Here is a 21,200-nt window from a genome sequence, read left to right on the forward strand (position 1 = left end):
CATCTTCCGAGCCGTTTTTTTATGGCAATTAGGAAGAAATGAACGGAATCAATCCCCCTCTCCCACCTCTCCATAGTTTCCCATCCTGTATACGAATACTCCACCTGAAATCAGCACCACCTCAGAATCGTGGGGTGATGCCTTCTCACAAAAGCGAAGAGAAGAGAGAGAAGGATATCTGTGAAAAGCATCGCTGGTGGGTTTTTATTCGTGCGCATGGCATATGCTATGCGCATATGGTTAACGGACTGCTAAACGCGTTTAATGAGATGTACGGTGTTTTAAACACTTTTTAAAACGTGTCCCAATATTTTTTCTCATTGATATGCAACCAGTGGCCCGATAATTTCATGTGACGAAGTCAAGTGTTCTCCACTCGATGGAAGAGGAATCGGGGCATAATTGCAGCATAAATTTCGGATCAATACAGGAATTTCGAAACAAAAAAAACTGAGATTAGTCTATTTTTGTATGCAATAATCACATTAAGAGCTTTATTTTTTACTAACCTTCCTTCCAGTCAAGAACTGAAAATTCGTCTACTTTTATTCAGGATATTAGGTACTTCTTTTCCAATTTTACAAATACCAGTTATTCACAATGAAGGTCACACAGTACAGTCAGATACTTTGCAAACACCAGGGAAGAACAAAAATTGGTAGTTTCAGCAAACCTATACCTATCTTGTTGCTTATTGCTCCAGATGAGAATCTTTGTCGTCGCGACAATTCTGGCTCTATCCTTCATCTCCGTTGCCAACACAAGGTACGTTTTTCTATCATTGAAAAAGGAAGAAGATCCTCCGAAAACACCGTAATACATAACAGGTTTATCACAAATAGTATTTCCAAATTCTCTGCTGCAACCACCAGGTGATAACAGTTGTAGTGAGAGGAAATTGTACGCATTTGCTAAACGTTGCTTTTTCAGTTCTAGATGTTTTGGTAAATAATAGGGAGACATTTGAAATTAGAAGCAATTATCAATAAGTACTTGTCTTTTCATCGTGTTCATGAACAAATGATGAAAGGATGTGATTCAACTGTTCCTGCCTTCCTATACAGAGTTTCTTACTCCAACCCTCCTCCCAAGAAGGCTGCACACTTCTGCTGCTCGGCTTATATAGCTGCCAGTCTAAACGTCCGACTAAAGCCGGACTTCAGGTTTTCTATGATGTTCGCTTCGCTCCTCTTCACTGATCGATGAAAATTAATAGTAAGGGCATTTTATGTGAAATTATATTTGTGATATTCGAAGAACTTCAGCTTTTAAATAACAAATAAAGGCGAAAGGTTTCGTAGTTTTCCTTCTATACGGGTCAGTTCCACATTTGAAAAATATTCAAGCTTCAGTTCCAAACAGTCTTTCGATATCAGTATAATATGGATACGAATGGAGAGAATTTCTCAAAGTTTTCCTTCAGTTTTCCCGCAACAGTTATCACAGAATGATGTTTCAACGTAAAATGACGTAAACAACATTATCGTATTGATAAAGATAACGCCCCACTTCAGATCATGTAAGCTGTTGGCACATATTTATGAAGCGGTTTGCAAGATTGTTCCCACTTTTTGAAGAAGGCATGTTACCTACCTAAGGCAAAAGAGATAGATATGCGGAGCCATATAGTTGAAATGCAACGTGGACAGTGGGCACCGCTACGAAACGGTTGTAACGCCATACACACACACACACACACACACACACACACACACACACACACACACACACACACACACACACACACACACACACACACACACACACACACACACACACACACACACACACGTGACAGACTAAGCCCGTTATTATATAGCAGGATCATGGTATCTATAATGGAAAGGATGCTCAAATAAGATTTCAAGGTAATAAAGACACATCAAAATCTTTTTCTAACGTTCCCTTCCCTCGCCGTCGTCACCCTCAATGTCCACAAGGTTCGCGAGTAACCTTGGCAAGGTTCTTGAGCCGCTTTCTTCTGAATGTCCTTCTCGTATGCTAGCGTTGCACTGATCGCAACAATTGGCTAGTGCCCTCAGTCGCAACGCTCCCACTGCTCGATCGGGCAGCACTAAGAGTATTGTGTTTATGTTTTCTTGTTATACCAACGAGCATTTGCTGAAACCTGGTTGTTGGCTTGACGTTTTGAAGATCCTTATCAAAGACATAGAAATGGTTGGAAGTCATTGACGAAAGTATATCCCACTTCACCTCTCTCAAGGAAAACAAAGTGACCAGTCTCACCAAACAGCCGGACTGGTGAACCACCGCTTTTTTTTTCAGATTGTCAGCCAAGGCGAGTGAGATCTACGCACTGTGCAGTATCCTTAAATGCTGGTGTCTGGCTAGATCAAACCTCAAAGTTGTTCTTTCCATTCATTTCTTAGCGGTTTTTGAAATCCGACCCATAGTGGTCTTTTGAGGTTTCGAGAAACGTCCAGTACACTCTCTTTCTCTGAGAAGTATGTCGTACCCGCGTATGAGTCCTTCTCGATGAGTCCTGCCTTGGGACAAATATCCCTAGAGTATGCAAACGTCGTGAATGACTCAATTCCTCCTTCTTTACCGATTTTAGATGTTCTTTTCCATCATGTGGCTAAGCCACGCTTCGTTCGAAGGAGATGGTGATCGGAACCACTACAAAAGGATGGCGCTACCGAGATGTCAAGTGGACACCATCCCTGTTGGTGAGTGTGTGGTCGATGTCTGCACATGTCGTTCCGTTAGACGATTTCCATGCCCATCGACGATGATCTTTCTTCTTGAGAAGGAGATTGTCATGTAAGGGCAAGTGGCAGACATCAGCACCGCAAGGCATTTCCGTGTTCATTCCAAATCATTCGATCGTGAAGTCTTCCTCTGTGGTTTATTCTACTTTTGCATTGAAGTCTCCGACAACGAATTTGCAGAAAGACTTCTTGTTGCGGATCACTCTTCACCTCCTTATAAAACGCGCCCAATTAGGACTCATCAGCTGCTAATGTTGGTGAGTGGCAGTTGAATTTCTGGCTCAGAAGAAATAAAGAATGGCCAGACGAGATCTCATGAGAATTGACAAGATAGCCAGCAGATGGGTGCGCTACAAAACCAACACCTTCCACAGTTTGTTTCGAATCTTTTTTTCTCCGTGAATGACGAGCATACCGTAATTCATCTATCTCACGTTGCTCCTTCAAATCCTCGCCTCTTGCAGAACAATCAAAATCAAATTAATTTGATGCGTTCTGCAAGAGAGAGAAACTGCAGCTCCGAGAAGAGAAGGTCGTATATAGGCAACATTTTACCAAGACGGAAGTGACCTCGGCAATGATTTACTATTAACTAAGCTTTCGATTTCAAAAAGTTGGAAGTGTCGGAGGTTTCAAACTTCTTCACAGCTTGAGAGATCCAACCCATGGATGTAAATTCGCTTCTGCAATTTCGCTTGGTCAGAGTCACCTTCACGTCACTATAGGGCGGTGAACCGTTGTCGAAGATGGAAAAAAGTTGCAATTAATGGTAATAGGTATTTGTAATTTAGATGGTTTACAGTCACAATTAGATGGAATGAAGACCATACTTCTAGGAAACTAGAGAGAAGTTTGGTGATGAGATGCAAACGCTTGACTTTCATCTAACTTCCATCTTTATCGAATGCATAGCGCAGAATAATCCACCTCGTTATTCCACAAAATATAACTTAGCAAACAATTGGCTCAAAGACAATGTGAAAGAAGCAGGCGAAAAATAGTGCTCACCTGATAGCCTTGATAGCCAGAATATCGTGAGGTTAGCGGAAAACCGGTTGTTAGAGTTGCTCCGCTAATGGGAACTAATAACGATGTCTGTTGCATCTGACCTAGTAGGTCAAAACTCACAAAGGTCTTCTCCTTCTCCAACGTTGCTGCGACAATTTTCGATTGTTTCTCACTTGCAACTCAATGGAAATTTCATGTCTTTCAAAGAAAAAAAAATCGAAAATTAGCCTAGGAACAAATGGAAATAAGAAAACCGGTATCTGACAGAAGCGAAGAAATACGAAGTAGTAGAAGAAGAAAATTTGCTGAAATGTTGTTGAAATATTGGTAATGAAGTATTTTTATTTCTATTCTATTCTATTTTCATTCTAAAATCTACGAAATATTTCTAAATACTAATTAAAGGACATGATACGACAAAAAAAGAGAAGAGTCAGGTGCATAAGTAGAATTACAGAGAAACACTTTAAAAAAACAACAGAAAAATCAACTACTTGACGGGATAAACGTAGCATTGTTCCAGTCATCCTCTATTTAAGCCTCTGAAGACGGCGAATAAGCCGAAACGTCAGGCAAATAAAGTTTCCATCTAAAAACCTCGTAGGCACACTATAGCAAAACACAGACAGAATATGCCGAGGTTTCAAGACAAAAGAACATTCGAACTACTACAGAAAAATCAACATTATGTTCCTACCCAACGGGACGACGCAGGTTCCACCGCTGATACCCCATTGCGTAAAATTTTTGTAAAAGATTTATAAACTTGACACCACTTCTACAAGAGAAAGAATTTAACTATAAGTAGTGTTTCGCTGTCTAAAATTGGATTAAATAAAACTTAATGACCAAAAAAGCTTAGACTCTGAGTACGTTGCTAGGTCAGGGAGATCGCGAATAACTTTGTTATAAAAAGATGAAAAAAAACACGTAGTTTTTTTTTTAAAGAAAAACATTTGTTTCCAAAAAGACTTTCATCGCTGGTTTTCCCCACATTCCTGTTTATTTTGAATTTTTATAGAACAAAACTTTAAATTTTCCGACATTTTTTTTGTCCCATCTGAGTTTTAAGAGAATCAAACAGTCCAGAAATTAGAAATTTTGCCCAAAGAATGTTTCTTAGCCCCTTTATTCGAATACATAAGTGATTTTCTTAGAAGAGCCGTCCCGTTTTTTTTTTGACTTGGAAAACATGTCAAAATCCCAATTTTTGCTCGGCGCCGAAAAGTGTGTGATCTGGAATAAAATTCAATAACTCAGTAGAAGGGTATCATCGTCAGATATGTGGTAGGTGAGGATTTTGTTTATCAAATCCTCTGCTGTATCATCAGATTCCCAAGCCTTCGCCGTTTTTTATGGGACAGAAATGGAAAAATGCCATTTTTCCCATCTTTTTCCCATCAAAATTCGAAAAAGATTGAGAATTGAGAAAAAAACTAGGATGTGACTGTTTTCAGAGCAATTCTTCTTCTCTGAAAAACTACCTAAACTTTATTGGTCTTCCTATAACGAAGTTATCCGTCATCTTCTAAGCTTAAGAATGAGCACAGAGTCTGAGCTTTTTTGGTAATTAAATTCCATTTAATTCACGCACTCCCTCACGACCCCTTCCATTGCGACCTCCTCCTTTTGCAACCTTCCGATGGAAAAAAATCCCATCAAATGCTTGACACTGCTCGTTGATCACACAGATGCATTTGCTTTTCTATCTTGAAAGCGGTGTTGTCATGACTCTGATGTTGAGCACCTAAAGTGGCTCACATTTTCGACTTTACGATCCCACCTAGATGCTCGTTGACCCGGGTACATAACACACTTTCTGTTTCCCTCAGTCCCACATAGCTGACATGTGATAAGTTAGATGACTCCCGATATCACGCAATTCCCTTGCCCTTCATTTGGAGAAACGACACAGTTTGGTGTCTCAACACCACTAAGACGTTGGCTACAATATCCGACGGTGTAACGGAACAATATCACAGAAATACGCAACCTTTCGTCAGCTGTCGAGAAGAGTCGAAAAAGATTTTAAATGTAATGTAATCTGTTCTTTAGGACGATGCAGTCGGACAAGGTCCGAACGGATAAGTTCCCAAGTTATTGATGCCGAAAAAAGTTAAACTTAGCGGATGTGAAAAAATTGCATGGTCATCGTTGCGTTAACGAAATTTGATTTCATTCCATTGCTCATAGACATTATCGGACCTACGATTTCTTCTTATGGTCGCTACTTCCAGGATATAGGATATTGAAATTTAAATATATCCATGTCTAAAGAGTCAATTATTCAAGATGTTTCGGATGAGCATCGAAATGAATCTTAGTTTTCAATTTTCCACATCTCCGTTAATTTTCTACAGCAGTCAAGTGAAACATGCTTGAACATACCTCTAGAGACCTCTAAGAGACCTAAAATTATGTGTTTTTAATGCTGTTTCGCCCAGTGTTTTCTTGACAGTATCAGGTAACTGCAGTACGAGACCCAGTTTTTCAATTTTTTTCCTCGGTGTGCCTCCGTTTTCGCCATAAGGACTATCGTTAAATGCTATTAAATCTATGGAGAGGAAGGAAAAAAGAGAAAAGCTTTCAGCCGGCGGTTGCATGATGCCTACTAAGACCTAACCTTTTACTTCGGACGAGGATTGCTACCACATAATTACCGGGAGATTAGCGTTTTTGTGGCGCGAATAGTCTTTGAACTCTCAGCATACAAAAAGTTGTCTTTAGAAAATTTCCTCTGATAGATGAACATTTTCTTCATGACATAATTATGTAACATCAGTTTCGCCAAATACAACACTAGAAAAAAACGTTACATTTTTATGGCAATTTATTCCTTTCATCTTTTGTTCATGAACTCAACGAGAAGACAATATTTATTGACAATTTTTTCTAGTTGCAAATTTCTCCTTGTTCTTTACCATAACACTAAGGCCTGGAAAAGTGACGTTTAGCCAATGCGTACAATTTTGTTTCACTACAACTTCTATCATTTGGTGGTTGCACCAGCAAATATGGAAATACCATTTGTGATCAATCAGTTATCTATTATGGTCTGAAACCTCCAATTCTTGTTCTTCCCCGATGCTTCCAAAATTTCTGAAGTACTTTATGGCCCTCATTGTGAATAACTGCTATTTATGAAATTGTACGGAAGTTCTTTGCCGCTTGAATAAAACTAAAAGAATCTTCTATTGTTAGCTGGAATGAAGGGCAAGTTAAAAAAAAAGTTCTTGAGGTGATTACTGTATACAAAAACAGACTGAAATCAGATTTTTTGTTTTTGTGAAATCTACTTATGTTTTGCAGTGGTCGCGCACTTCGAAACAATTTGCGGCCATATGTTCTACGAAGTAAATGTAGGTGGAGTTTTCACAGTGAGCAGAAGAAATTTTTCTTTCGGAACAGAATATCGCTTGTTGCAGTGCAGCCCCAACTGTCAAGGAATGGATTGTCGCGAAGTGGATTAGAAAACCCAAAAATTCAGATTTCTGGCAAGCGGCTAAAATATGGTGTTGACATCGTAAAAAAAGGCATGATTTCACTTTTTAATTCTCTTGGCTTTCATCAATTTTGCGTCAAGTATTGCTACAACAAAAAGCGAAGCGGAGAGAGAGAAGAACATGTAAGTATCGCTGGTGGGTTTTTATTCGTGCGCATGGCATATGTTATGGGCATATGCTTAACGGACTGTCAAAACGCGTTTAATGAGGTGTGCGATGTTTAAAACACTTTTTAAAACGTGTCCCAATATTTTTCTCATTGATATGCAACCAGTAGCCCGATAATTTCATGTAATTTTTTTTCACAATTCACAACATTTACTTTAATTTTTTCGATAGCCATGTCCATTTTCCTCCTCACCATCCATGCGAAGGCGAACATGTCATTCCAGAGGTTCTTCCGTCCGAAGTACGCGATGCTCCCATTTCGGTAAGGAAATGTGCAGCACCTGGTCCCGATAGAATAAGACCAGAACACCTGAAGAACCTTCCGCTTGTACTCATCAATACCCTGGCGGGAAGATCCACGTGACATCGGAAACTATCGCATAACTATCGACGCCTGATGAACCACCCATTGTGAGACAATCGTATTTCTCACAAAGTGTTACGAACGGCATAAAGTGATAAGCAATTGAAAAACCCTCATTTTTGTTATTCATGGAGGGATTCCTGGCGTAAATCTGCTACCTGAAATGTTGATGCATTGTAGAAAAGTGTTCAAAGCTAATATGCGGTACAAGTGTTGTCTGAAATCTTTGATAGACATGACCGTAGCCGAGGAGCTCGGGTGCGTATAAAGAGGATCCCGACGGAATTTCAAGCATGCCCCGAACATGCGTTAACAGACCAAATAACGACGGCGCATAACTTAAAGAGATTCATCTTCGTTGCTACATACTACATACATGACTTACCTACCGCTAATTACACGAATTCATGAACTACTAAACTGTTTAGGAAAATAAGACATATCCACTGGAATTCTCTGATGTGAGATGAATGTGTAGTCGTAACAGAATCAAGAGAAATCCTCACGTCAAATATGAGACAAGGATGCATCTAACAGTATCAAATTACGTACATAAAAATTTTCGTCAAAAACATTCTAGCTTTCAAAAGCAACGGAAATGAGCATCACCGTTATCCTTAAGTCCCAAGCTTTTTCTAGCCTAATTGATTTCCGGACTACAGGAAGAAAAAGAGCTCAACTTCGATAAGATTTCTAGACTTTATGAAGGTAATATCTAGACAAAGCTTACTCCCTTCCTCTTGTTAGAAGGCCACCCAAAATGGTATGCACATTCAACTACACTGTTCTTTAACGTATTCGGTAATTTCGACAAATCACTTCACTCCTCTTTACGTATTTCCTTGTAACTGCGCATTTCTTTCCGTGTGTATGGGCAGTGGAACATTTAAGACGGTGGTCTGCTTCTCCGCTAAGGACTGGACCATGACCTCGTCGAAATATGTTCGCGTATCCCCCAGCATATCCACTGGACACCTAATGTCTCGCAGACATTCGCGAAAATCCGTCGGGACCCTCCTCACCGTTCCCCCAACATGTCTCAGCAATTCAGTTGTCGCATCATCACATTGCAGGAGTCCCCTTCCATTTCCTTGAGCCTCAATCTTTTCCTTGTAGTTGCCTCGAGTCTGGAAACTGTATAAAAATGCAGACATGATGTCTCACAGCACTTTTCATTCCAGAGAAAAAAAACTTTCACATGGTGACCTGCATCATATCAAGATTTGGATCTCACATTTGGTGTTTCGATTAACATTTCATATTGTGAAAGACTTCAAAACGATTTCCTGTGCGAGTGGTACTCAGAGTCCATTCCACAAGCTCACTTTCTTTGCAGCTTAGAAACCCAAAATCGAGAATCATCTGCGCGAAAAAATTGGATTTGGTTTTTCAAATGATGAGATGTGAAGATGAGACATTTACATGTTCGTCAACATGAAGATAGTTCGCTTAATGATTTAATTGTTAACTTGATTTTTTTGAAGTGTGGGTGATCGTGACGTGAAAACTGCGATGTTCTAGCACTTTCTCTGGCGTACTCCGTACTGGACTGGCTGGAGCGAAATATGAAACCTCACAGGAGGAGATCATACAGCCACCTTCGCTCCTGTTCGGACAGATCCTACAGTCGAATCCAGAAACAGTTACAATGGGAAAATTTGATGAATTTGTTGAGTTATCACTTAATAATTCCAAATTATCTCATTTATATTATGTTGAACTGGAAATTGTGTTCACACAGTAAAGAAGCCAATTTTTGAATCATTTAACTTATTTTCTAAAGTAAATGCAACATTAGAGGAATAGTTACATTTTCACTGGAATAATTCTTTTCATATTCTGTCCATATACACAATAAGAAGACAACTATTTATTCATACTTGCTTGTAATTGCTTTTTGTTATTTAGCAGAGTTGCCAGAATGAGCATAACGCCAGTAGCTGAAATGAGCGATGTTATGTCGAAGTGGTCAATTTCGTTTCACTACAACTTCTATCATTTGGTGGTTGCACCAGCAAATATGGAAATACCATTTGTGATCAATCAGTTATCTATCATGGCGTACTCGGTGGTTGTTCTTCCTTCTTCAGTGATAGAAAAACATACCTTGCGTTGGCAACAGCGATGAACGATAGGACCAGAGCTGTCGCGACGACAAGGAATTTCATCTGAAACAAGTGGCAATTACAGGCGTGCTGGAGCCTCCAATGCTTGTTCTTTCCTAATCTTTGCAAAATTTCTCCGGTGCCCTCTGGCGCTCACTGTGAATAGCTGCTATTCATAAAATTGTATGGAAGTTTTTAATACCTTGAATAAAATTAAAGGGATTTTCAGTCGTCAGAATGAACGCAAGTAAAAAATAAAGCTCTAGATGTGATTACTGCATACAAAAACAGAGTAAATTCAGATTTCTTGTTTTTGTGAAATCGACATATGTTTTGCAGTGGTCACGAGCACTTGGAAACTATTTCCGGCATGGTATCACTTTTTGCGGTGCAGCCACAACTGTAAAAGAATGGATTGTTGCAAAGTGGATCACGAGAGAAACCAAAAATTCAGATTTCTGGCATGCCGTCAAAATATGGTGTTGACAAAAAGGCATAACTTTCGTTGGCTTTCATAAACTTAGCGTCAATTATCGCTTAAACAAAAAGCGAAGAGAGAGAGAAGGATATCTGTGAAAAGCATTGCTGGTGGGTTTTTATTCGCGCGCAAGGCATATGCTATGCGCACATGGTTAACGGACTGCTAAAACGCGTTTAATGAGATGTACGGTGTTTTAAACAGTTTTTAAAACGTGTCCCAATATTTTTCTCATTGATATGCAACCAGTGGCCCGATAATTTCATGTGACGAAATCAAGTGTTCTCCACTTGATGGAAAAGGAATCGAGGCATAATTGCAGCATAAATTTCAGATCAATACAAGACATTATCGCAAAATATATGTCGATTTCAAGCTCAAGATTATGAGATGTAAGACTTTCGATTTCGAAACAAGAAAAAACTGAATTCGGCCTAGTTTTGTACGCAGTAATCAAATGTGGAGCTCTTTTTTCTTGCTTGCCTTCATTCCAGCTCACGACTGAAAATTCCTTTAATTTTATTCAAGGTATCGAAAACTTCTATACAATTTTACAAATACCAGTTATTTACAACGAGCGCCAGAGAGCACTGGAGAAAATTAGCAAAGATAAGGAAAGAACAAGAATTGGAGGCTTCAGCACGCCTGTAATTGCCACTTGTTTCAGATGAAATTCTTTGTCGTTGCGACAGTCCTGGTCCTATCCTTCATCGCTGTTGCCAACGCAGGGTTCGTTTTTCTATCATTGAAGAAGGAAGAACAACCATCGAGTACTTCATAATAGATAACTGATTGATCAAAAATAGTATTTCTATATTTTCTGGTGCAACTACCAGATGATAGCAGTTGTAGTGAAGCGAAATTGACCACTTTAACAAAACATAGCTCATTTCAGCTACTGGTTTTATGCTCACTCTGGCAACTCTGGTAAATAACAAAGAAACGTTGGCAATTACAGGCAAGTATCAATAAATAGTTGTCTTCTTATTGTGTATATGGAAAAAATATGAAAAGAATAATTACAGGGAAAATGTAAATATTTCTCTAGTGTTGCTTTTACTGTAGAAAATAAGTTGAATGATAAGGTTCACAAACGTGCAATGGGCCTATATAATGACTTGCGGGGGCTAGTCGGTTTATCGGGTCAGGCAACACCTAATGGAAATCTAACATCGAATCTCGAACTATTAGGGCGTTCGGAAGGAAGCGAAGAAAGTATCTGGCGAAATACGCCAAAATTTCAAAAGAACACAACTTTTTAACAACATTTTGTTGTTCGATCAAATAATCTCAATCAAAATCGACAACCTTCTGCCAACATCACACAAGATCACGGATTCCTTTGGCCAGACCAGCTATACTACTTACTACGTAGAACTCCGGCGACTTGGAGGCGAAGAATGCTCGAAGGTTATTTTCGAGGTGGTCACGATCAGTGTAGCGCTTCTCTTCGAAGTGATGCTGAAGCGAACGGAAGAGGTGGTAGTCGCTCGGGGCCAGGTCCGGGCTGTACGGTGGGTGCGGTAGAACTTCCCATCTGAGCTCCAGAATTTTCTGGGAAGTCTTCTTTGCGATGTGAGGGCGCGCGTTATCGTGTAGCATTCGAACGTTGTCGACCTTCGATTGCTCCTTGCGGATCTTGTCGGCCAGTCTTTGCAGTTGAGCGCAGTAGACCTCGGCAGTAATTGTCGTATTGTCCGGCAACAGTTTGAAACGATAGATTCCATGAACCCCCTCCCCCAGACGCTCAGCATGACCTTCTTCTCATGGATTTCACCTTTCACGAAAAGATCCGGCATTTTATCGTCGGCGCACCAAGCACGTTTGAGGGTGTGGTTGACGTAGAAGACCCATTTTTCATCTTTAGTGACAATGGCACCTAACCAGTCGAATTTGTGGCTTCTGAAGAGCAGCGGAGTGCAGAGGTTTAGGCGTCTTTGGCGGTTGTCGTCGCTCAATACACGGGGGAGCCACTGACCAAGCTTTTTCACCACTCCGAGATCGCATTCCATTGCTCACGGTGGACAGCAAACAGCCAAGACTGGCAGCAAAATATCGCACACCTTCATATGGATGCTGCTCCGCCAGATTCTTCAGTTTTGCAGTCGCTCGACCAGAGCAAGGCTCATCTTCGAGTTTCTTGTTTCCGGCTTTCAAGCGCTGTAAACAGGAGCGCACAGACCGCTCAGAAGGGGCTTCAGTGCCGAATACGTCATTTAAGCTTCGATGGGCTTCAGTAGCGGGGTGGCCAGATTCGAAGTCGTAAAAGAGTACGTGTCGAATATGGGTGGAATGTTCGGATATTATAGGATGAAATAGGCAAGGAAAAGGGAACAAGATATGTTATGCGTATACATGCGGTAGTATCCTTATATAATTTATTTAAAACGGGGACTTCCAGAACATCTCGAAAAATCTGCGGTACTGCGAAATTTTTGGCAGATACTTTCCGAACACCCTAATACAAACAAGACAGCGATGATCCGTGAAGATAGAAGGCTTCGTGCATTCCCTTCGTCTCTGACTCCTTGACTGCTGCTATACACCGGACTATTTTGCGAGCACACGAGCAAGATGATGTTGTATTGGTGAACATCCCGAACGACAGCATCAGGGGACAGTTATTACGCAGTAGATTCTACGACAAACAATGCGTGTCAGAGTGTTGCGTTGTTTGTCCATTTGGTCCATTCAATTAACATTTCATGTTGTGGAAACTTTAAAACTTCTTCGACGATTTCCTGTGCGGGTGGTACTCTGAACTCTCAGCTCTCAGGGAGTTTTAGAAAGCAGAGCACTTACAGAATTTCTTCTGATAGATGTGCTTTTGCCAGTTGGCAAAAGCAGGTAATTCATGTAGCATAGGTTTTTTTCTTTTGATTCAGGTTAGCATGAAGTCATTTCAGAGTCCATTCCACAAGCTCACTTTCTTTGCAGCTTAGAAACCCAAAATCGAGAATCATCTGCGCGAAAAAATTGGATTTGGTTTTTCAAATGATGAGATGTGAAGATGAGACATTTACATGTTCGTCAACATGAAGATAGTTCGCTTAATGATTTAATTGTTAACTTGATTTTTTTGAAGTGTGGGTGATCGTGACGTGAAAACTGCGATGTTCTAGCACTTTCTCTGGCGTACTCCGTACTGGACTGGCTGGAGCGAAATATGAAACCTCACAGGAGGAGATCATACAGCCACCTTCGCTCCTGTTCGGACAGATCCTACAGTCGAATCCAGAAACAGTTACAATGGGAAAATTTGATGAATTTGTTGAGTTATCACTTAATAATTCCAAATTATCTCATTTATATTATGTTGAACTGGAAATTGTGTTCACACAGTAAAGAAGCCAATTTTTGAATCATTTAACTTATTTTCTAAAGTAAATGCAACATTAGAGGAATAGTTACATTTTCACTGGAATAATTCTTTTCATATTCTGTCCATATACACAATAAGAAGACAACTATTTATTCATACTTGCTTGTAATTGCTTTTTGTTATATAGCAGAGTTGCCAGAATGAGCATAACGCCAGTAGCTGAAATGAGCGATGTTATGTCGAAGTGGTCAATTTCGTTTCACTACAACTTCTATCATTTGGTGGTTGCACCAGCAAATATGGAAATACCATTTGTGATCAATCAGTTATCTATCATGGCGTACTCGGTGGTTGTTCTTCCTTCTTCAGTGATAGAAAAACATACCTTGCGTTGGCAACAGCGATGAACGATAGGACCAGAACTGTCGCGACGACGAGGAATTTCATCTGAAACAAGTAGGTAACTATAGGTTTCTGAGATCTTCAATTCTTGTTCCTCCCTGGTGTTTGCAAAGCTTCTGAATTATTTTATGGCCCTCATTGTGAATAGCTGCTATTTATAAAATTGTACGGAAGTTCTTTGCAGCTTGAATAAAATTAAATGAATTTACTGTCGTTAGCCTGAATGAAGGCGAGTAAAAAAATAAAGCTCCAGATGTGGTTACTGCATACATAGACACAGTAAATTCAGATTTCTTGTTTTTGTGAAATCGACATATGTTTTGTAGTGGTCGAGCACTTGGAAACTATTTGCGGCCGTATGTTCTACGAAGTAAATGTAGGTGGAGTCCTCACAGGAAGCAGAAGAGGTTTTTCTTTTCAAACAGGGTATCAATTTTTGCGGTGCAGCCACAACTGTGCAGGAATGGATTGTTGCAAAGTGGATCACGAGAGAAACCAAAAATTCAGATTTCTGGCACGCCGTCAAAATATGGTGTTGACAAAAAGGCATAGCTTTTGTTGGCTTTCATAAACTTTGCGTCAATTATCGCTTAAACAAAAAGCGAAGAGGAGAGAGAGAAGGATATCTGCGAAAAGCATCGCTGGTGGGTTTTTATTCGCGCGCAAGGCATATGCTATGCGCATATGGTTAACGGACTGCTAAAACGCGTTTAATGGGATGTACGGTGTTTTAAACACTTTTTAAAACGTGTCCCAATATTTTTCTCATTGATATTCAACCAGTGGCCCGATAATTTCATGTGACGAAATCAAGACCCACACACACACACCCACACACACACACACACACACACACACACACACACACACACACACACACACACACACACACACACACACACACACACACACACACACACACACACACACACACACACACACACACACACACACACACACACGCACACGCACACACGTGACAGACTAAGCCCGATAGTATATAGCAGGATCATGGTATCTAGGAAGGATGCTCAAATAAGATATCAAGGTAATAAAGACACATCAACATCTTTTTCTAACGCGAGCTTTTGCTGAAACCTGGTTGGTGCCTTGACGTTTTGAAAATCCTTATCAAAGACATAGAAGTGGTTGGAAGTCATTGACGAAAGTATATCCCACTTCACCTCTCTCAAGGAAAACAAAGTGACCAGTCTCACCAAACAGCCGGGCTGGTGAATCACCGCTTTTTTTTTCAGATTGTCAGCCAAGGCGAGTGAGATCTACGCACTGTGCAGTATCCTTAAATACTGGTGTCTGGCTAGTCTTAGGGAGTTGCATGGGGGACAGCTGTATAGCTCACAGGGTGATAACAAAAGCACAAAGTCGTCAGAAATTGATAGGCTTTGCAAACACATTTCCACTATGCTCATCATTCCTGAGACACTCTAATAGTCAAACTGATTCAGATTTGTCCTTCCCTGTGCTGCTTCCAAAATTTCCGCTTACCTGTTCTTCAAAGGATCCTCTTAGAAATCTTTTCTGCAGCGAGTACTTGCTACCAACCGGATGTGAGATGCATTCAGATCAAGCCTCAAATTCGTTCGTTCCATTCATCTCTTAGCGGTTTTTGAAATCCGATAAACAGTAGCCTTGTGAGGTTTCGAGAAACGTCCAGTACACGCTCTTTCTCTGAGAAGTAAGTCGTACCCACGTATGAGTCCTTCTCGATGTCCCACCTGCCTTGGGACAAATATCCCTAGAGTATGCACGTGAAGTCGTGAATGACTCAATTCCTCCTTCTTTACCGATTTTAGACGTTCTTTTCCATCATGTGGCTAAGCCGCGCTTCGTTCGAAGGAGATGGTGATCGGAACCACTACAAAAGGATGGCGCTACCGAGATGTCAAGTGGACACCATCGCTGTTGGTGGGTGTGTGGTCGATGTCTGCACATGTCGTTCCGTTAGACGATTTCCATGCCCATCGACGATGATCTTTCTTCACGAGAAGGTATGTTTCTTCTCTTTGTTCTTCCGTGGTGTTTGCAAAATATCTGACTGTACTGTATGACCCTCACTGTGAATAACTGGTATTTGTAAAATTGGAAAAGAAGCACCTAATACCTTAAATAAAATTAAAGGAATTTTCAGTTGTTAGCTGGAATGAAGGTAAGTAAAAAAAATAAAGATCTTTATGTGATTATTGCATACAAAAATAGACTGATCTCAGTTTTTTCTTGTTTCGAAATTCCTGTATTGATCCGAAATTTATGCTGCAATTAAGCCCCGCTTCCTCTTCCATCAAGTGGAGAACACTTGATTTCGTCACATGAAATTATCGGGCCACTGGTTGAATATCAATGAGAAAAATATTGGGACACGTTTTAAAAAGTGTTTAAAACACCGTACATCCCATTAAACGCGTTTTAGCAGTCCGTTAACCATATGCGCATAGCATATGCCTTGCGCGCGAATAAAAACCCACCAGCGATGCTTTTCGCAGATATCCTTCTCTCTCTCCTCTTCGCTTTTTGTTTAAGCGATAATTGACGCAAAGTTTATGAAAGCCAACAAAAGCTATGCCTTTTTGTCAACACCATATTTTGACGGCGTGCCAGAAATCTGAATTTTTGGTTTCTCTCGTGATCCACTTTGCAACAATCCATTCCTGCACAGTTGTGGCTGCACCGCAAAAATTGATACCCTGTTTGAAAAGAAAAACCTCTTCTGCTTCCTGTGAGGACTCCACCTACATTTACTTCGTAGAACATACGGCCGCAAATAGTTTCCAAGTGCTCGACCACTACAAAACATATGTCGATTTCACAAAAACAAGAAATCTGAATTTACTGTGTCTATGTATGCAGTAACCACATCTGGAGCTTTATTTTTTTACTCGCCTTCATTCAGGCTAACGACAGTAAATTCATTTAATTTTATTCAAGCTGCAAAGAACTTCCGTACAATTTTATAAATAGCAGCTATTCACAATGAGGGCCATAAAATAATTCAGAAGCTTTGCAAACACCAGGGAGGAACAAGAATTGAAGATCTCAGAAACCTATAGTTACCTACTTGTTTCAGATGAAATTCCTCGTCGTCGCGACAGTTCTGGTCCTATCGTTCATCGCTGTTGCCAACGCAAGGTATGTTTTTCTATCACTGAAGAAGGAAGAACAACCACCGAGTACGCCATGATAGATAACTGATTGATCACAAATGGTATTTCCATATTTGCTGGTGCAACCACCAAATGATAGAAGTTGTAGTGAAACGAAATTGACCACTTCGACATAACATCGCTCATTTCAGCTACTGGCGTTATGCTCATTCTGGCAACTCTGCTAAATAACAAAAAGCAATTACAAGCAAGTATGAATAAATAGTTGTCTTCTTATTGTGTATATGGACAGAATATGAAAAGAATTATTCCAGTGAAAATGTAACTATTCCTCTAATGTTGCATTTACTTTAGAAAATAAGTTAAATGATTCAAAAATTGGCTTCTTTACTGTGTGAACACAATTTCCAGTTCAACATAATATAAATGAGATAATTTGGAATTATTAAGTGATAACTCAACAAATTCATCAAATTTTCCCATTGTAACTGTTTCTGGATTCGACTGTAGGATCTGTCCGAACAGGAGCGAAGGTGGCTGTATGATCTCCTCCTGTGAGGTTTCATATTTCGCTCCAGCCAGTCCAGTACGGAGTACGCCAGAGAAAGTGCTAGAACATCGCAGTTTTCACGTCACGATCACCCACACTTCAAAAAAATCAAGTTAACAATTAAATCATTAAGCGAACTATCTTCATGTTGACGAACATGTAAATGTCTCATCTTCACATCTCATCATTTGAAAAACCAAATCCAATTTTTTCGCGCAGATGATTCTCGATTTTGGGTTTCTAAGCTGCAAAGAAAGTGAGCTTGTGGAATGGACTCTGAAATGACTTCATGCTAACCTGAATCAAAAGAAAAAAAACCTATGCTACATGAATTACCTGCTTTTGCCAACTGGCAAAAGCACATCTATCAGAAGAAATTCTGTAAGTGCTCTGCTTTCTAAAACTCCCTGAGAGCTGAGAGTTCAGAGTACCACCCGCACAGGAAATCGTCGAAGAAGTTTTAAAGTTTCCACAACATGAAATGTTAATTGAATGGACCAAATGGACAAACAACGCAACACTCTGACACGCATTGTTTGTCGTAGAATCTACTGCGTAATAACTGTCCCCTGATGCTGTCGTTCGGGATGTTCACCAATACAACATCATCTTGCTCGTGTGCTCGCAAAATAGTCCGGTGTATAGCAGCAGTCAAGGAGTCAGAGACGAAGGGAATGCACGAAGCCTTCTATCTTCACGGATCATCGCTGTCTTGTTTGTATTAGGGTGTTCGGAAAGTATCTGCCAAAAATTTCGCAGTACCGCAGATTTTTCGAGATGTTCTGGAAGTCCCCGTTTTAAATAAATTATATAAGGATACTACCGCATGTATACGCATAACATATCTTGTTCCCTTTTCCTTGCCTATTTCATCCTATAATATCCGAACATTCCACCCATATTCGACACGTACTCTTTTACGACTTCGAATCTGGCCACCCCGCTACTGAAGCCCATCGAAGCTTAAATGACGTATTCGGCACTGAAGCCCCTTCTGAGCGGTCTGTGCGCTCCTGTTTACAGCGCTTGAAAGCCGGAAACAAGAAACTCGAAGATGAGCCTTGCTCTGGTCGAGCGACTGCAAAACTGAAGAATCTGGCGGAGCAGCATCCATATGAAGGTGTGCGATATTTTGCTGCCAGTCTTGGCTGTTTGCTGTCCACCGTGAGCAATGGAATGCGATCTCGGAGTGGTGAAAAAGCTTGGTCAGTGGCTCCCCCGTGTATTGAGCGACGACAACCGCCAAAGACGCCTAAACCTCTGCACTCCGCTGCTCTTCAGAAGCCACAAATTCGACTGGTTAGGTGCCATTGTCACTAAAGATGAAAAATGGGTCTTCTACGTCAACCACACCCTCAAACGTGCTTGGTGCGCCGACGATAAAATGCCGGATCTTTTCGTGAAAGGTGAAATCCATGAGAAGAAGGTCATGCTGAGCGTCTGGGGGAGGGGGGTTCATGGAATCTATCGTTTCAAACTGTTGCCGGACAATACGACAATTACTGCCGAGGTCTACTGCGCTCAACTGCAAAGACTGGCCGACAAGATCCGCAAGGAGCAATCGAAGGTCGACAACGTTCGAATGCTACACGATAACGCGCGCCCTCACATCGCAAAGAAGACTTCCCAGAAAATTCTGGAGCTCAGATGGGAAGTTCTACCGCACCCACCGTACAGCCCGGACCTGGCCCCGAGCGACTACCACCTCTTCCGTTCGCTTCAGCATCACTTCGAAGAGAAGCGCTACACTGATCGTGACCACCTCGAAAATAACCTTCGAGCATTCTTCGCCTCCAAGTCGCCGGAGTTCTACGTAGTAAGTAGTATAGCTGGTCTGGCCAAAGGAATCCGTGATCTTGTGTGATGTTGGCAGAAGGTTGTCGATTTTGATTGAGATTATTTGATCGAACAACAAAATGTTGTTAAAAAGTTGTGTTCTTTTGAAATTTTGGCGTATTTCGCCAGATACTTTCTTCGCTTCCTTCCGAACGCCCTAATAGTTCGAGATTCGATGTTAGATTTCCATTAGGTGTTGCCTGACCCGATAAACCGACTAGCCCCCGCAAGTCATTATATAGGCCCATTGCACGTTTGTGAACCTTATCATTCAACTTATTTTCTACAGTAAAAGCAACACTAGAGAAATATTTACATTTTCCCTGTAATTATTCTTTTCATATTTTTTCCATATACACAATAAGAAGACAACTATTTATTGATACTTGCCTGTAATTGCCAACGTTTCTTTGTTATTTACCAGAGTTGCCAGAGTGAGCATAAAACCAGTAGCTGAAATGAGCTATGTTTTGTTAAAGTGGTCAATTTCGCTTCACTACAACTGCTATCATCTGGTAGTTGCACCAGAAAATATAGAAATACTATTTTTGATCAATCAGTTATCTATTATGAAGTACTCGATGGTTGTTCTTCCTTCTTCAATGATAGAAAAACGAACCCTGCGTTGGCAACAGCGATGAAGGATAGGACCAGGACTGTCGCAACGACAAAGAATTTCATCTGAAACAAGTGGCAATTACAGGCGTGCTGAAGCCTCCAATTCTTGTTCTTTCCTTATCTTTGCTAATTTTCTCCAGTGCTCTCTGGCGCTCGTTGTAAATAACTGGTATTTGTAAAATTGTATAGAAGTTTTCGATACCTTGAATAAAATTAAAGGAATTTTCAGTCGTGAGCTGGAATGAAGGCAAGCAAGAAAAAAGAGCTCCACATTTGATTACTGCGTACAAAACTAGGCCGAATTCAGTTTTTTCTTGTTTCGAAATCGAAAGTCTTACATCTCATAATCTTGAGCTTGAAATCGACATATATTTTGCGATAATGTCTTGTATTGATCTGAAATTTATGCTGCAATTATGCCTCGATTCCTTTTCCATCAAGTGGAGAACACTTGATTTCGTCACATGAAATTATCGGGCCACTGGTTGCATATCAATGAGAAAAATATTGGGACACGTTTTAAAAACTGTTTAAAACACCGTACATCTCATTAAACGCGTTTTAGCAGTCCGTTAACCATGTGCGCATAGCATATGCCTTGCGCGCGAATAAAAACCCACCAGCAATGCTTTTCACAGATATCCTTCTCTCTCTCTTCGCTTTTTGTTTAAGCGATAATTGACGCTAAGTTTATGAAAGCCAACGAAAGTTATGCCTTTTTGTCAACACCATATTTTGACGGCATGCCAGAAATCTGAATTTTTGGTTTCTCTCGTGATCCACTTTGCAACAATCCATTCTTTTACAGTTGTGGCTGCACCGCAAAAAGTGATACCATGCCGGAAATAGTTTCCAAGTGCTCGTGACCACTGCAAAACATATGTCGATTTCACAAAAACAAGAAATCTGAATTTACTCTGTTTTTGTATGCAGTAATCACATCTAGAGCTTTATTTTTTACTTGCGTTCATTCTGACGACTGAAAATCCCTTTAA

At 40.5% G+C, this 21,200-nt stretch overlaps 5 protein-coding genes across 5 annotated transcripts; 3 read left to right on the forward strand and 2 right to left on the reverse strand.

The window, feature by feature from the left end:
- Positions 1 to 703: 703 nt before the first annotated feature.
- Positions 704 to 7,775, forward strand: RB195_003173 (uncharacterized protein; the record flags this gene model as incomplete). The annotated part of the gene is made up of 4 exons (XM_064200720.1): positions 704 to 765; positions 7,050 to 7,099; positions 7,166 to 7,273; positions 7,636 to 7,775. 4 exons carry the CDS (start codon positions 704 to 706, stop codon positions 7,773 to 7,775), a joined length of 360 nt encoding a protein of 119 aa, XP_064056601.1.
- Positions 7,776 to 9,675: 1,900 nt separating this feature from the next.
- RB195_003174 (uncharacterized protein) lies at positions 9,676 to 13,214 on the reverse strand (the record flags this gene model as incomplete). Its single annotated transcript, XM_064200721.1, has 5 exons — positions 9,676 to 9,715; positions 9,882 to 9,943; positions 11,727 to 12,032; positions 12,243 to 12,518; positions 13,161 to 13,214. 5 exons carry the CDS (start codon positions 13,212 to 13,214, stop codon positions 9,676 to 9,678), a joined length of 738 nt encoding a protein of 245 aa, XP_064056602.1.
- A 619-nt stretch (positions 13,215 to 13,833) lies between these two features.
- Positions 13,834 to 15,515, reverse strand: RB195_003175 (uncharacterized protein; the record flags this gene model as incomplete). Its single annotated transcript, XM_064200722.1, has 3 exons — positions 13,834 to 13,899; positions 14,066 to 14,127; positions 15,443 to 15,515. The coding sequence occupies 3 exons, from the start codon at positions 15,513 to 15,515 to the stop codon at positions 13,834 to 13,836; spliced, it is 201 nt and encodes a 66-aa protein (XP_064056603.1).
- Positions 15,516 to 15,911: 396 nt separating this feature from the next.
- On the forward strand, positions 15,912 to 17,432 carry RB195_003176 (uncharacterized protein; the record flags this gene model as incomplete). Its single annotated transcript, XM_064200723.1, has 3 exons — positions 15,912 to 16,091; positions 17,165 to 17,226; positions 17,393 to 17,432. 3 exons carry the CDS (start codon positions 15,912 to 15,914, stop codon positions 17,430 to 17,432), a joined length of 282 nt encoding a protein of 93 aa, XP_064056604.1.
- A 1,490-nt stretch (positions 17,433 to 18,922) lies between these two features.
- Positions 18,923 to 19,615, forward strand: RB195_003177 (uncharacterized protein; the record flags this gene model as incomplete). Its single annotated transcript, XM_064200724.1, has 1 exon — positions 18,923 to 19,615. One exon carries the CDS (start codon positions 18,923 to 18,925, stop codon positions 19,613 to 19,615), a length of 693 nt encoding a protein of 230 aa, XP_064056605.1.
- Between the last annotated feature and the right edge of the window lie 1,585 nt (positions 19,616 to 21,200).

The sequence above is a fragment of the Necator americanus genome, chromosome IV (assembly GCF_031761385.1).
Source record: "Necator americanus strain Aroian chromosome IV, whole genome shotgun sequence".
Taxonomy (NCBI): Eukaryota; Metazoa; Nematoda; class Chromadorea; order Rhabditida; family Ancylostomatidae; genus Necator; species Necator americanus.